The sequence below is a fragment of the Myotis daubentonii genome, chromosome 12, assembly GCF_963259705.1.
Source record: "Myotis daubentonii chromosome 12, mMyoDau2.1, whole genome shotgun sequence".
Taxonomy (NCBI): Eukaryota; Metazoa; Chordata; class Mammalia; order Chiroptera; family Vespertilionidae; genus Myotis; species Myotis daubentonii.
In genome coordinates, this window is record NC_081851.1 from 73075102 (window position 1) to 73090916 (window position 15815).

At 39.2% G+C, this 15815-nt stretch overlaps 1 protein-coding gene across 3 annotated transcripts in view; it reads left to right on the top strand.

Annotated features, from left to right (window-relative positions):
- Window positions 1–15815, top strand: part of WDR35 (WD repeat domain 35) — a 43740-nt gene that overhangs the window by 22706 nt on the left and 5219 nt on the right. For all 3 annotated transcript variants that reach the window (XM_059660483.1, XM_059660484.1, XM_059660485.1), the window contains 13 exons: window positions 702–846; window positions 1603–1672; window positions 2737–2790; window positions 4598–4707; window positions 5160–5370; window positions 5889–5969; window positions 8279–8415; window positions 8960–9163; window positions 10002–10148; window positions 10794–10926; window positions 13157–13267; window positions 14275–14439; window positions 15539–15679. In XM_059660483.1, coding sequence (XP_059516466.1) covers window positions 702–846; window positions 1603–1672; window positions 2737–2790; window positions 4598–4707; window positions 5160–5370; window positions 5889–5969; window positions 8279–8415; window positions 8960–9163; window positions 10002–10148; window positions 10794–10926; window positions 13157–13267; window positions 14275–14439; window positions 15539–15679 — 1709 coding nt within the window. The remainder of the gene's footprint in view (window positions 1–701; window positions 847–1602; window positions 1673–2736; window positions 2791–4597; window positions 4708–5159; window positions 5371–5888; window positions 5970–8278; window positions 8416–8959; window positions 9164–10001; window positions 10149–10793; window positions 10927–13156; window positions 13268–14274; window positions 14440–15538; window positions 15680–15815) is intronic.

Here is a 15815-nt window from a genome sequence, read left to right on the forward strand (position 1 = left end):
TTTCTGTTCAGTTCCTTTGCCCATTTTTCAATTGGGCTATTTGTCTCTGAAGTATGAGAGTTCTTTACATTTTCTAGATATAATTTCTTATCATGTATTTGATTTGTAATTATATTTTACATTTTGTGGGCTGTCTTTTCAGTTTGTGGATGCTGTCCTTTGCAGCACACATGTTTTTAATTTTGGTGAAGTCCAGTTTACCTACTTTGGCTTTTGTTGCTTGTGCTTTTTTGGTGTCATATTTAAGAAACCATTGCCTAACCCAGGGGTGGGCAAACTTTTTGACTCGAGGGCCACAATGGGTTCTTAAACTGGACCGGAGGGCCGGAACACAAGCATGGATGGAGTGTTTGTGTGAACTAATATAAATTCAGAGTAAACATCATTACATAAAAGGGTACGGTCTTTTTTTTTTTTTTTTTAGTTTTATTCATTTGCCCACGGCTGGCCTAACCCAAAGTCATAAAGATTTACTCCTACATTTTTTTCCTAAGAGTCCTATGGTTAGCTCTTTGACCTATTTTGAATTAACATTTTTTGTATGGTTTTACAAGCTTTTGACTCTCATCTGATTTCCCAGACTGTGTGGGGCATGTTGTCTGTAAAAGGAGTGGTTGAACTCGGGGATCGCTGAAGTCCTTTGCAGCACATTCTGAGGTTCTGTGTGACTGTAACCTAATTGTCCTAATGTTTTTTAATAGTTCCATTATTTGTTGCAATGACCAAAACCCATGTGATAGCAGCTTCAAAAGAAGCATTTTATATCTGGCAATATCGTGTGTCAAAGAAGCTCACAGCGTTGGAAATCAATCAGATGACACGGTCTCGGAAAGAAGGGAGAGAAAGGTATGTCTTTTGTTGCATATTTTTTGGAAGCTCAACCGTATCATATTTATAATATTTATTTTTATTTTTATATATTTTTTAATAAGTTTCTTTTGAGCTGAACTGACAACATATGCTGGGGGGGCAAGCTCTCAAATGCTGTCCTCAACTAGATCACATTTAAATCACAGAGTTAGTTATAAATTGTCATGCCTGAGAACTGTAAATTGTTTTGATGAACAGAAATAATATTTTCCAGTTAATCTGAATATCTTTCAAACGTATCTGTTTAAATTTATCAAAATAAAAGAGATAAGAATGGTATAATAAAAGAAAGCCCTTAGAGATGAAGACTGGAAATCTATGTTTTTATAAGGAAATGGCTATTCTCACCCCTCTGCTCTCACTAATTAGAGCTACGATGCTCTGCTGAAACATGGTGAGTCCGCTAAGGCCTGTGTGTTGGTGGTGCAGGTCCTTCCGGGACAGGAGGGGTGATTCTCGTGCTCCTCTCCACAGAAGAGACAGGTCCTTAGACACAGACATGGGCGAGGTCTTAGGTTGGGTGCACTGGTCAGGTGGTTTCTGTCTCTCCCCTAGTAGGTAGATAATTTTTACCTTTATAAGATTGAGCATTGTTAAGAATTCTTTAAAATAATGGCATTTATGTTAAATAACAATATTCATTGGTGTCATCCAATCCTTTAACTATTCTAGAGATTATGAAATAGTATAACCGTTATACTGTCTTTGAAATTCTGATTTTTCCCCCCCCAGAATCTATCATATTGATGATAGTCCTTCTGGATCAGTGGATGGAATGCTTGATTATAATAAAGCCATTCAAGTAGGTGATTTTATTGCTGCCGTCAAACGTGTAGATTTGGAAATACTGTAATTTTATTTTGAGACCAGTAAAAGAATTTGTCTCCAGTGATAGCATATTATCCTAGTAATTCTTTAAACATTTTTCTATTCTGAAAACCTTTCTCTAGATCTGCTACTTTTTCTTCTTTTGATTTTTAAAAACATTTTATTTTAAAATAATTGTAGGCTCACAGGAAGTTGCAAAAATAGCACATAGAACTTATTTACCAAGCTTCCTTCAAATGGGACATTTTATATAAATATAGTATAATATCGAAATCAGGAAATTGACACTGGTAATATTACTAGGATCCGATTCCTTATTGTTTATATGTGTGCCTTGTGCTAGCTACTTCTTCGTTTTCACACCTCCTCTCTACACCATCCCTGTTCCCTGGCAGCCACTAATTTGTTTCCACCTCTAGAGTTTTGACACCCTGAGAATGTTTTATGAATGGAATCGTGTAGCATGCGACCTTTAGAGATGGGCTTCCTTTCGCTAAGCGTAACCTCTTGAGTGCCATCCAGGTTGTGACAGTGCCAGGCCATCTCCCTCCCTCATTTTGGCATGGTGGTCCTTCTATCATCTGTTCATCTCTTATGACTAAGCTCAGGTTTTTGCCTCCATGCTCCTTCCTCTGTGATCTCATAACTACTGTGTGAACTTCTTTTTTTAAAATATATTTTCATTGATTTCAGAGAAGAAGGGAGAGGGAGAGAGAGAGAGAGATAGAAACATCAATGATGAGAGAGAATCATGGATTGGCTGCCTCCTGCACGCCCCCTACTGAGGATCGAGCCTGCGACCTAGTTGACGCTCAATCACTGAGCCACACCAGCCCGGGCCCCAGTAGACTTTTGACTAATCCCTGAGGGTAAAGATTTCATCCAAATATCTCTAGTGCTTAGTTTAGTGTCTGGAGCATAGTAGGTTAGTAAAAGTTTGTTAAGTTAATAAATGAATTGTTGAACTGAATACTACCTTATACCAGATTAGTCATCCAATAAATATTTGTTAAAGAATAACAAATTGATTTATTTTAGGGCACAAGGGATCCAATTTGTGCCTTAACTGCATCTGATAAGACATTGATTGTGGTAAGTTGTGAAAAAAATTTTTGAATAATAGTTGTTTAAATTGTAAAAATAGAGCAAAGCAACATGTTTTGGGTTTGAATATCATCTTATGGGCACTTTATGTTTAATTGAATCAAACATAAGAAATAAGAAAGTCTTAAAGATTGCCTCACAAATGGTTAATCTTTTGCAAAAAGCTGTTTATAAAAGCAATAGAATGAGGGTCAGTGGGGAGAGTTTGGCACTGGGTTGAATGAGCCCTCTAAAGGGTTAGCAGAAGTGGGGTGGGTTGGGTGGTGGTCGTAGGTTTAGAGGTTTCCTCCTCTGTGTCGCCTGCTAGTTCACATTGGAGAAAGTGCTTTGGCTCAGCTACCTTTGTAAGATTTAGGGTGAAGAGGTACTGTGTTTGCTAGCCATTAAAATAAAGATATGCATGGCAAATTTTTGCTGAATTTTTCAAATAACATCAGTGTATAGTGTCTTTTCTTGAGTTCTGACATTTGAAAATATTAATTTTAGAGATAAATGTTGACTTTGACAAAGTAATGCTGGTAGAGTCACTGAATTTGAATTATGTAAACCAGGCCTTCATGGTGTCTGTTTCCAGCTCTAGTTATGTGCTTTAGCCATTAGTTAACTAATTTAAGGGGGGAAAACAATCTTAAGAACATGGTATTCATTTTTCCTCACCAAATGAACTTGGTGTATGTTTTCAGCAGTTTGTCTTAGGTCTGTGGAATCTCTTGTTTTCTCTTTTGCTATACGGCAGGGTGGCTTTTAAGAAAATACGTGTGTGTGTTTCTGACATTTGCAGAAAATAGTAACTTGCAACTCAAAAATTGACCTAACTCCCAAATGAGAGCCTACCTATAAGAAACGCATTGAAATAGTTTTAATATCAGCCAAAAGTTTCGATGCAGAAGATGTCCTCTGCATTGAACACCTCTTTCCACTGTTGCAATGTAAACAGTTTTTAGAACTTTTACTTTTTCAAACGTTTTATGCCACAAGACCACCTTTTTCAAAAACAAAATCTTGTTTTGTCGATATATTAAATATTTTAACACCCATATGTCTCTTTTATACATCAGAAAATATCCTCCCTGTCCCCACCCCTAGCACTCCCCAGCCTTTCTGACTGGCCCCTCTTGAGAGTCAGTTTGCAAAAGCAGCGCTGCTCTGTGGCAGGGGAAGGGACGAGGGGAGGACTGGCTGCCAGGAGCCTCCACTGTGCCCCGTTGCCTGGGCTCGGCTTGGGGCACAGAGGGCTTGAAAACGGTGGTTTGCTCCTTAAGGCCTGCACAGAGTTGCATAGGAACTTATACTCTATTTCATTTTTAAGCACATTTAATACTGATTGTATCATTGCTTTCTGATAATCTTCCTAACACATATCAGATAGACTCTCAGTAGCAGCTGTTTCATACAGTGATCTTATATATGAAATTTAATGCAGTAAATGCTTTATATTTTAGCCTTTAATGTACCCTGAATATTACCCTAGACAACTATAAATAACGCCAGGTATTTCTTCCTTGTGATGTAAGAATGCGTATATTATTGAAGAACTAGATTTTTGACTTCTTTTTCGAATGCTACATGAAAACAATTGGATCACCTTCTGCCACTTTTAAAAGGTTTTGATTAACATAGGAGAGAATTATGTACTCAGAAACATGATTCACTATCACAAGGGGATTTGTTATGATACCATCACTTTGATTTTGAAACAAATTATGAACATATAGAGAGACCTGTAGTTGTAATTTAATGTTGGTCTTTAAAATATTGTGGAAATTTGCTTAATAATCAAAAGTCATTTCCATAGGGTCGTGAATCTGGCGCCATTCAGAGATACAGTCTTCCTAATGTTGGTTTGATTCAGAAATATTCCCTTAATTGTCGAGCCAACCAGTTATCGCTGAACTGCAACTCTAGGTAAGTCTGATGGCCCCTTTCAGGCAGATGTGTGACTTAGACATTATCCGTGTGGATTGCTAGATTTATGTAATAAATGCAAAGATATGTGTGTGTTTAAACTTGCCTGATAGTTCAGTGTGGTTTGACTATACTGTATTGGTATTTAAATATTTATATTTTTGGTACTGTATTTGGTTTAGATGTCTTTCTCTAATCGGGCAAAATACAGAAATGCTAGTGCAGTGTTTAAGTTATTTATATGCCAGTTGCTTTAATCTCCTTGGATATCTCTTTCCTCACAAGGAAGCAAAGTGGAGAGTCGTCCATGTTTTCTATCAAATTTGTAAAACTGTGTTTGAAGTCAGTTTTTTATCTAAAGCCATTTCTACCTAGATTGCTGGGTCATACTTGTATTCATGATCGCTGATAGTAACTTACCATTTCCCCTTCTCCGGGTTCATTATTTGTAGCCGTCTTGCCATCATAGATAACTCAGGAGTCCTAACCTTCTTTGACTTGGATGCACGGGTAACTAACAGCACGGGGCAGCAAGTCATTGGCGAGCTGCTGAAACTGGAGCGGAAAGATGTCTGGGATATGAAGTGGGCCAGAGATAATCCTGATTTGTTTGCAATGATGGAGAAAACAAGAATGTATGTTTTCAGAAACTTGGATCCTGAGGTAAAGACAAGAAATGAGCATTAACGGTACATAAATCATAACGGTACAAATATCAAGACCTGGGTATTTCTCCTTTGTTTCTGCCAGAGGTTTATTGGTGTTGTCTGCATGAATTTCTGAAAGTAAACAGAAACATTTCCGTAGAGTTTTAAAATACTTGGTCTTACGGGGGAACAGTACTCATCCTTCACATGTTCTCTACGTCCTCTGAGAAGTCGGTGCCTGTGGAAAGTGTTTCTTAAGTAGTTTTAACAGAGCAGCCTTCTTTTTAAATTTGAGCTTGTTGTCTGGCTTGGCTAGCACTTAGATTCCTATGAGATTTACAGCTAGATGAATTTTTATAACCTTACCACTGACTGGGTTTCTTCATAAACCGTGCTGTACTGTTCTCATTCACGAGGACCTGGCTGGCTGTGGTCCCCATGTGGTCAACTCACTCTGCTATTCATTCCTCTGCTTTATGTTGAAGAAGGAAAATTTTATGTAATTAAGTATAACATTTGTTTTTGTCTTTAAAGGAACCCATTCAGACTTCTGGATATATTTGCAACTTTGAGGATTTAGAAATTAAATCTGTGTTATTGGACGAGATATTAAAGGTAATTTTTTTAAATCCTAACTGGAAGATATGGTTTATTGGTTATTTAGAGAGAGGAAAAGGGAGAGAGAAAGAAACATTGATGTGGAAGAGGAACATCGATTGGTTGCCTCACATAGGAATGTGCCCCAACTGGTGATTGAACCTGAAACCCAGGCATGTGCCCTGACCGGGAATCAAACTGGCAACCTTTTGGTAGGGATGACACGCCAACTAACTGAGCCATACTGGCCAGGGCAAGGTAATTCTTAAAAAACAATTATATTTCTGCTGCTGGCTTAACTGGGATTAATTTTGCAGCAAGCAGTGTGGGGTCCCGGTTAGGGGTACGCATTGAGGAGTCAGTGTATCCGGGTCCCACCTGCTCTGTCACTGTGCACCTTTAGACAGTTGCCTCTTCTTCAGAGCATCACTTTCCTGTCTACAAGCCTCAGTTTTTACCTCTATCAAGTATGGATAATGCTAATACCTATCTGATAGGATTTTGATTTATAACGTGTAAAAAGCACTTAGCACAGTGCTAGGACCAAGAGCTCAAAAATGGTAGCTAGTGGTTGTCATTTTTATATTAATAACGAAGAGGTCCTGAAGAAACTTTTGACAATTTACTTAGTCCTTTTCTGTCTCTAGGATACTTGAGTAACGTTTTCTTTGAAAATTCACCATCTTTTCATTTTTTCCAGGTTTTTAAAAAATAACCTATTTCTGGTTCCAGATACCTCTTCAAACCCCTGCTTTGGTCTTCATTAACCATCACTTGAGAATTAGTTTTAGCTCCATTTTATCCAAAGCACTTACTTTTTATGTGTACTTCGTATATTTTTCGGAATCAGAATAGTAGATTTTAAATTTCCAGAAGTTAGTTGCGGTTTGTAGCATGTTTCACACTTTGGTTTGCTGTGTGATGATGGCCATTTTATTAGGAACTGTTTTTTTCTTTCCTGTATCATGACCACCCTGCAGCAGCAGGATGGGCCCCACCCAAAGTTCGGTTTGGATGTCAAGGGTGATGGGCCCACAGGCACCTAGAAGGTGTAAAAAGGTTTCTACTTCCTCAACGAGGCTTTGGGGGGAGAGGGCAGCCTCCCCAGCTGGTCTGAAAATGGTGTGGGAGAGCGGGAAGGAGGTGGCATGAGGCTTTTTGGTAGTTGTTTAGTCTCATATTTAAATCTTTTGGGAAAGACGACAAGCAAAAGGCCTTATCTCTTCATTCATAAGAGAGGAAAGGGAAATATATACTCTCTGATATTATGTATTCAATTTAAATAGGACAGTAACTGCAGATGGAACCAGTTCTGTTCTTTGACGGATCTAAACAGGGCCAGGTCTTTACTTGTTGCAGAAGTGTTCTCCACGTGGAGAAGAGCCCCATGCTCACAGTGGAGATGATAAATGCCTCACACTTCATCTTTGATGTTTGACACTGACAGCGTTGAAGCTTCACCTCTCACCCTTCACCCTTGCCCTCCTGCCTGGCATCTGTAGGACGTGGACGGTAGGCAGGTCCTACAAAGAGTTGTCAGCCAGAAAGCAGTGGAGTTAGGATTTGAGCCAAGTCTGTTTGAATCCCAACCTCATGCTCTTTTCATACTACTTCCTCCTTGGTGCCTGGAGATCCCTGAGAACTTCCCAGCTTCTAGATACAGTGGTTTCGTGGCAGGGTGAGCAGGAGTCCACGCGGCTCAGTTCACGTTTTCAGAGAACTGGTCTCTGGGGAGCCATTGCTGTTGACACCCAGGGCTCTCATTTTCCCATACGCTTCGCTTTTCATTACTTGGAATACGTGGAATGTTGCTGAGTTCATTATAACCACTTGTTTCCTTTCTTTGGCCATTAGCTCTTCCCTGCAAGACAGGCCTTTGTTTTTGTTGTTGTTGTTAGATTACTAAATTACAAAACAAAAGTGGCAATGAACATCAGCTCTTTTTCTTTTGTTTGCCTGCTGCTCAGCTGCACGTGGAGCAACCCTTTCATTGCCCAGGCTGTGAGGGAGGTGAAGGAGGGAGGGGCAGAGGCTGTGGGCCAGAAGTCAGCAGTGCCTTGGGAATAGACCATAGACTGAGCTGAGGGAAACCCCTGCCTGAGTGTCCCTTCTAGAAAGGGACTCCTACCACTGTTCCCTCTTCCCACAGGCAGCCTGAGAGCCTAGGAGGCATGTTTTCTGGGTAACTCAAAAGACCCACACAGGGGACTTCTTTTGCTTCCAAGTTTTGCCTACACTACAATGCAGTTTCTTGTTAAACTGTAAAAAAGAAACATATACTCCAAAGGCAACTATTTGAATTTTTTTCTTTCCATCTTTACGTTTAGAATCCAGAACATCCCAACAAGGATTACATAATTAACTTTGAGATTCGGTCCCTGCGAGATAGCCGAGCATTGATTGAGAAGGTGGGAATTGAAGATGCGTCTCAGTTCATAGAGGACAATCCGCACCCCCGACTTTGGTAGGTAGAAGTAGAACCCTCCCCAAGTGGCTGGTGGGTGTTTTCTTTTTAATTTTTAAATTTTTAAAATTGATTTTAGAGAGGAAGGGAGAGGAGAAAGAGATAGAAACATCAATGATGAGAGAGAATCATTGGTTGGCTGCCTCCTGCACGCCCCCTACTGGTGATCGAGCCCACAGCCCAGGCATGTGCCCTTGACTGGAATCTAACCTGGGACCTTCAGTCCCCAGGCGGATGTTCTATCCACAGAGCCCAACCGGCTAGGACTGGTGGGTGCTTTTAAACCCTCAGCTCTGGCCCCTCTCCTGCCAGCCTCCGTCGGGATGGCCTTCCCGTTCTCGTTCTTCTTTTTAAGATAAATTCACTTTAGATTTGGAAGACCTGAGAATAGGCATAGTATTAAATGAAGTGGGCACAAAGATGTGTGAGAACAGTCGCTGCCCACCATGCTTCACTGGAAACCATAGGTACGATCACTGAGTTCTGGTGCAAGACTCGTTTATCAGGAATTTGCATAGACTTTTCGGATTTCTTTTTCCTGAAGGCGCCTGCTGGCTGAAGCGGCTCTCCAGAAGCTGGATTTGCACACGGCAGAGCAGGCGTTTGTGCACTGCAAAGATTACCAGGGCATCAGGTTTGTGAAGCGCCTGGGCCACCTGCAGAGCGAGGCCATGAAGCAGGCGGAAGTGGCTGCCTACTTCGGCAGGTTCGAGGAGGCTGAGAAGATGTATCTTGACATGGACAGAAGGTCAGTGCTCAGGGTGCCGGCATCCGGGGTACTGCCAGAGGAAGGAGGACTGTAAAACAGACTAACGGCACCAAACCGTTTCTTTTAGAAAGTCATTTCAGTTTGGAGTACAACCTAGATATTCCCCATGCCCCTCACTAATTTATGGCCTGTAATTTGGGGCAGTTTTCACACATATGAATAGCTGGCCCCGGTAGATTTTTTCGCTTGGTAGGAAGAATAATCATGTGAGCACAGTGACTGGGGCTTTTCTCGTTTATTACACAGTTCATTATTTGGGTTTAGGCCATTATTTAATTTACTGTTGTCAAGGAGCATGAAATAAAATTCAAACGTGTTTAGGGATTGAGTTTTACTCTTTATATTTTATTTTAGAATTATATAAAATAATGTATGAGCTTCATTTCAGCTCTAAACATTGTCTAATTTTTATTCATATTATTTGTACTTGTGAGAGGCCCTTAATATAACTCAAACCCTGAAAAGAAAGATAAAGCCAAACATGTTTTTATATGTTTGGTTTTTAAATAAACCTGATCATGTCTAAGAAATTGATGAAAAGGAGTGATTATTATTGAAGTCATTATTTTGCTGGGGGAATTGGAAGTCCAGGAAAAGGAAAGGAGGCAAATTGTTTCCTTTTCCCTATTCCGGGTTCTCCCCATTGCTTCTTACCTGGTCAGGTTAAGTTTCTGAAATGTTTGGAGCATTGCCATGTCTGTCTGTTCATTGCTGTGTATCCTCAGTACCCTAGAATCGGACCTCGCACATAGTAGGCGCTTGAGAAATATTTGTCAAATGAATGAATTAGTAACTGAATGAATGCCTCTGTTTGCAGAGATCTTGCTATTGGCCTCCGGCTGAAGTTGGGAGATTGGTTTAGAGTACTCCAGCTCCTGAAAACTGGGTCTGGTGACGCAGACGACAGTCTCCTTGAGCAAGCCCACAATGCCATCGGAGACTACTTTGCTGACCGACAGAAGTGGTAAGGAACCTGTCTGGACCCATTCAGCCCATCACAGCCTGTGGAACGTAGCTGCCGGCATTCTTACCTAGGAAGTGATGCTCAGGAAATGAGGAGCACCCTCCTGGGTCCTACACTTCAAGTAGCTCTAGGTTCACGTTGGGCATGAGATGCTCCCAGTTGTTAGATAAGCTCTGGAGTTTCAAACTCAAAAACCTTGAGCTTAACTCCCGGCAGCTCTTCCTATTTGAGACCACAGTGTGCAATTCTAAGCCATTCTATGATTCATTTCCGAAAAAGTGAAAACAGCATTTTATGTTGGCTTATTTTGTTATTGTAGGTTACTTTCAGAAATCATTGGCTTTTATTCTTTAGTTTTCATTTTGAGCAGTATGCTTTTCTATTGATGTCAGTGTCTGGAAGCACCACTGTGTATCAGATTAAAACAGTATTAAGACTATTCAAAGAATGTTGTAACTAAAGCATGCTTCACAGTTTTAGATTCCACCCCCACCCCCCAATTTATATGCTTCAAAGACATTTTGTAACTGAAGATGTTGACTAGAATAATCCTAGTCATTCTAATGAAGGAACATTTTTTGGTGAAAGTGCTATTTATCAGGAGGTTCACATTAGCTTTAAAAGTTTTCCTTTTTTCTCCCATAGGTTGAATGCTGTACAATATTATGTACAAGGCCAAAACCAGGAACGCTTAGCTGAGTGTTATTACATGTTAGAAGATTGTGAGGGATTGGAGAATCTTGCCAATTCACTTCCAGAAAACCATAAGTTGCTTCCAGTGGGTATTGTAAATTGAAGTTTTTGAAGTTGTTAGTTTACGTTATAAGGTTTTTATGTTATATTCAGGATATATCCTCTGTGGGAAGGAAAATTTTAAATTAATCTATAATCTTAGTTTCTTAGATGTGGAACAGTGCTTTTGATTGCTAAAACATTACATCAATATTACAGAATACTTAAAAATGGAGGAAAACCTAGTAACATTGCTGCTACTTTAACGTGATCACAGTTCTGCGTAGTTTTACCCATTTTATAAAATTGCTTATAAAACTTAGCTGAACCAGGACAGATTTACAGATGAAATGATATGTGGTCAGATATTTGCTTTTGAATAGTCCAGGCTGTGTCTGGTCTTAGTATGTGTATGTTTGAAATTTGCTGCAACAAGAGTTAAAAAAGAAAGCTTGACTTTTATTAGTTTATTTCAGCAATAAAATATTTAGTGTTAAAAAAGAGAAACTACAAGTTCTCTGGAACTTTGTCCTTTTGAAGCATCTTTACTTGTCGGATGATGGTAATGAGTTTGTATTTGACTTGCTTTATCCAAAATGTAAAACACTGAACAGTGTAACACCGACAGAGTTAGCAGCTCCCAACTGCAGGGTCTGTACCCGGATCAGCTGTGAGCTCTGCCACAAAAATGTTGTCTCTTACCTAACAGGTGAGCATAGAGTTCTGAGAAGCCCGTTTTCTGTGTTGTGAATTAGAGCAGTTTCCCGGTGGCAGGGCATTTCACACCCTTCCTTCTCGTCCTGTGTGTTTTCTGGAAGGGAAAGAAATGGAAATTACCTGTGACCGGGGGTAACGACAGCGTAGCCCACGTGGCTGTTGTCTTTTCGTGTGTCTAATGACGCAGAAAAAAGTCTTGCTGTGGAGTATCCAGAATAGTAATGTTACTAAGTCAATACTAAGTAATTATAGCTATAGTAACAAATAACTAAAATAATTAAGAACTTAAAATAGTACTACACATTTCAAATCAAGTTTTGAAGCAGTTTTTAGTAATATGGTAAAATGTACATAATATTTAAGTGGGAAAGGCAGGATACAAAGCCTTATCCTAGTACAGGGTTTGGCAAAGTAGGCTTACAGTTGTTTGTGTGTAAAATAATACAAATTAATAATACTTAGTAATTACTAATCTATAATAATAAAAGTGTAATATGCTAATTAGACTGGACGACCTTCCGGACAAAGCCGGAGCTTCGAGGGAAGCCCGGGTCCTGGGTGCCAGAGGGAAGCCAGTGCTGGCAGCCGGGGGAAGGAAGGCCTACTCTTGCACGAATTTCGTGCATCGGGCCTCTAGTTACTAAATAATGATACAAGAATAAACTCTGTGTTTCACATACTCACAACTGTAGACCTACTTTTGCCCCTGTATGGTATGATTACAATACATGCACCACCTCATATACACACATGTATTCAGAGGACAAAGATGTTAGGAATTTCCATCAGACTGTTGAGAACGGTCTCCTGTGGTTAATAGATTATGAGTAACCACATTTTTGTGTTTTAAAAATTTTTAACCATAAGAATGTATTAGTTTATAATCAGAAAATATAAGCATTACTTTTTAAAAGATAGTTGGTACAAAATATACTTTTGTATTTCTCAAAATAGTTTAAAAGTAGGGGTGGGGAGAGAACAACTCTGGCCAAACAGATTCAGAAAGAAAAGAAAATATTCTGGAAATGGGAAGTCCAGCCCCGTAGGTGTGATGTTTTTTGTGTGGTTTCTCTCCTGCCACCGCCCTCCGAGGGAGCTGTTTCGGGTCCAGTGTCCTGACCCCATGAATGGCCAGCTTGTTGGGGCATTCTTTATAGGGATATTGGGGAGCTCTGTGAATGAGAGTTCCCGTAAGCCTCAAATTAACAGTTACCTTAGATGATACCATATGCCTAAAGGCGTTGCTTACCACGAGTGTGGGGTTTGCTTGGTTGGTGTGTCTGTAAACTAGCTTCTAACCTGAGGAAGAAAAGAGTCAGTGTCTTCAGGTCCCGGTTAAAACTCAGATCCCGGTGGGAGCCGGGGAGCACGGGTTTACAGAGGGTGACGGTTAGCATCCGTGCTGGTTGGTGGCCTCTGTCCCTCTGTCTGTTTAAATGCAAAATTACTGTAACCACCAGTCCATTTAATACGCACATGTTCCCAGGGAGTCTTGTAAGTTCAAGTAGAAGTGATTTCCTTGGTCTGTGACATCTGAGAGTATTGTTTTGTCCTTACAGGAAATAGCACAAATGTTTGTGAGAGTTGGAATGTGTGAACAAGCAGTGACTGCGTTTTTGAAATGTAATCAACCAAAGGCAGCAGTAGATACCTGTGTGCATCTCAACCAAGTAAGGAACTGGAAGTTAAGTGACCGCGGTCGTCCTTTAGAAACTGTGGCCAACATAAGGGTCGGAGAGCTTGGGATGAAAGTAGTGACAGGAGACAGGACGTCTCTGACTTAGTTGAGGTCTGAGAAAAGGTTGGCCTTCCCTCACCTCTTGAAGCGCCACCATTAAGGCTGACGCAGTCAAAACTAGCTCAGTATGGGAACAGGAAGTAACCCTGTGCTTTAGTCTGGCAGGTTTTTATCTGGAAGCAATTTCATAATTTTCTGCATTTTATTAGGGTTGGCTTTTGTTTCCATAGAAGGACCAGGTAATGATTATTGCAAGAGGAAAGGATTGAGTTACTTTCTTAATATTTCTTTTGGCAAATCTATATTCTTTTGCCTTTAAAGAAAATGTATACTTGATATTTTAAAGAGCTGGAACTTAACTAAAATTGAAGTACCGAATTGTTGTTGACATTGTTCACTATCGCTGCATTCTTTTAAGTATTTTCCCAAAGTATTTTATAAAGCTTCATTTGCTTTATAAAAAATATCTTTCGAATGTTATAGCTGATAGGATATTTTCTTAACTGAAACTGTGTATTTTGATTTACTATACACATCTTTTTCTCTCTCATAGTTTGAGCAGAGTTAGAATTTTAAGATTAAGGTGATTATCCACTTTGAAGCTTTCCTTTTCGGATGTACTTCTCCCATCCAAGTACTAACCAGGCCCGACCCTGCTTAGCTTCCGAGATCAGACGAGATCGGGCGCATTCAGGGTGGTATGGCCGTAGACCGGATGTACTTCTTAAGCAACGCAAAGTCTTAGATCATGTCATCATTTTGATGCATGTTTTACTTGTAAAACTTATAATTGCTTTTATTTTAAGTGATTTAAAAAATATATGCCATCTTAATTTTAATACAGCATTATTATTATAAACTTGAAGATTTATTATGTGAAGTCTGTGATATGTGACTATAAGTGCTTAGGTAACTGAACAGTATATTTTTTTCTCCTAGTGGAACAAAGCTGTTGAATTGGCTAAAAATCATAATATGAAAGAAATTGGATCCCTGTTAGCGAGGTATGCAGCTCACTTATTGGAAAAGAATAAAACTCTTGATGCCATAGAACTCTATCGAAAAGCCAATTACTTTTATGATGCTGCTAAATTGATGTTTAAGGTATGTAATATTGTTGGTATTTGGTTTGTTCTAGTTACCAGTGTTTTCTTAGATGTTGAAGAACACAGTTTCGAATTTGTTTGGAAACAACTTTTTGTTGTAGCAAAATGCCTCTGGTTTTATCACTACTATAACAATGTGTTATCTTATTATTACCTTTACTAACAGGCTATTTATTAATATTAGCATCTTATTGCTACCTAAACAATTATGTGTTTATTTAATACTGACATTAAAGAATTATAGGATTTTTAGGGACCACAAAGTACAATTTCCCTTAACTGGGAATTAAGGCCTGTTGACAATAGAATTTTGGGTCCCTTAAAATGCGCATGTCTTAAAGACATTACACGTTTCATAATATGCATTTGGCAGGAAGATGAGTAGTACGGTATGAGTGTATGCACATTTTACATTCTATTCTTTTCAAATTTGCTTTAATGAAAAAATGAAAAATTTCCCTCAGAATTGTTTAAATAGAAATTTCTGAATTTAACATGATATACCTACCATTAAAGCCATTTAATCTCTGTGTACTTAAAACATTATTTAAAAAATTTCTTTGTGCCCTAGCTGGTTTGGCTCAGTGGATAGAACATTGCCCTGTGGATTGAAAGGTCACGGGTTTGGTTCCGGTCAAGGGCACATACCCGGGTTGCGGGCTTGATCCCCAGTAGGGGGCGTGCAGGAGGAAGGCGATCAATGATTCTCTCTCATCATTTATGTTTCTCTCTCTCTCTCTCTCCCTCCCTCTCCCTTTCTCTATGAAATCAATAAACATATTAAAAAAGAAAAAGAAAAAATCTGTTATGGAAAATATTACCCATTCCTTGAATGCTTTCTTCATTCTGACTTGACATCTGTTATTTTCTAAGAATCTTCTAAGTTATAACTTCAAGGGTTAAATACTAAGAAGGAACTAAGTACTTATCAGTACTAAGGAAAAGAAAGTGGGTTTAAAAATATTTAAAATGAGGGATATGTATATTCCATCCTACTGACTTTCCTCCTTTTTTAAGAGAATTAAATTTAGAGGTGATTATATCTGTACAAATATAGTTTGAGCAATATCTTCCCTCAATTCTTTAAATACTTAAAGATTGCTGATGAAGAGGCGAAGAAAAGAACTAAACCTTTGTGTGTCAAGAAGCTGTATGTACTGTCAGCCTTATTGATAGAGCAGCACCACGAGCAGATGAAAAACGCTCAACGAGGAAAAGTTAAAGGAAAGAGTTCGGAGGTAAGTAGACCCTTATATAACTCATCCGAAGTGTTTAAAGAAAAAACAATCTAACTTCTCTGTTTGGACAGGCCGTTTAATTTGCCTATTTGCATTTATTTCCTTAAATGATAGGAGGAAAGGAATGACTGATATG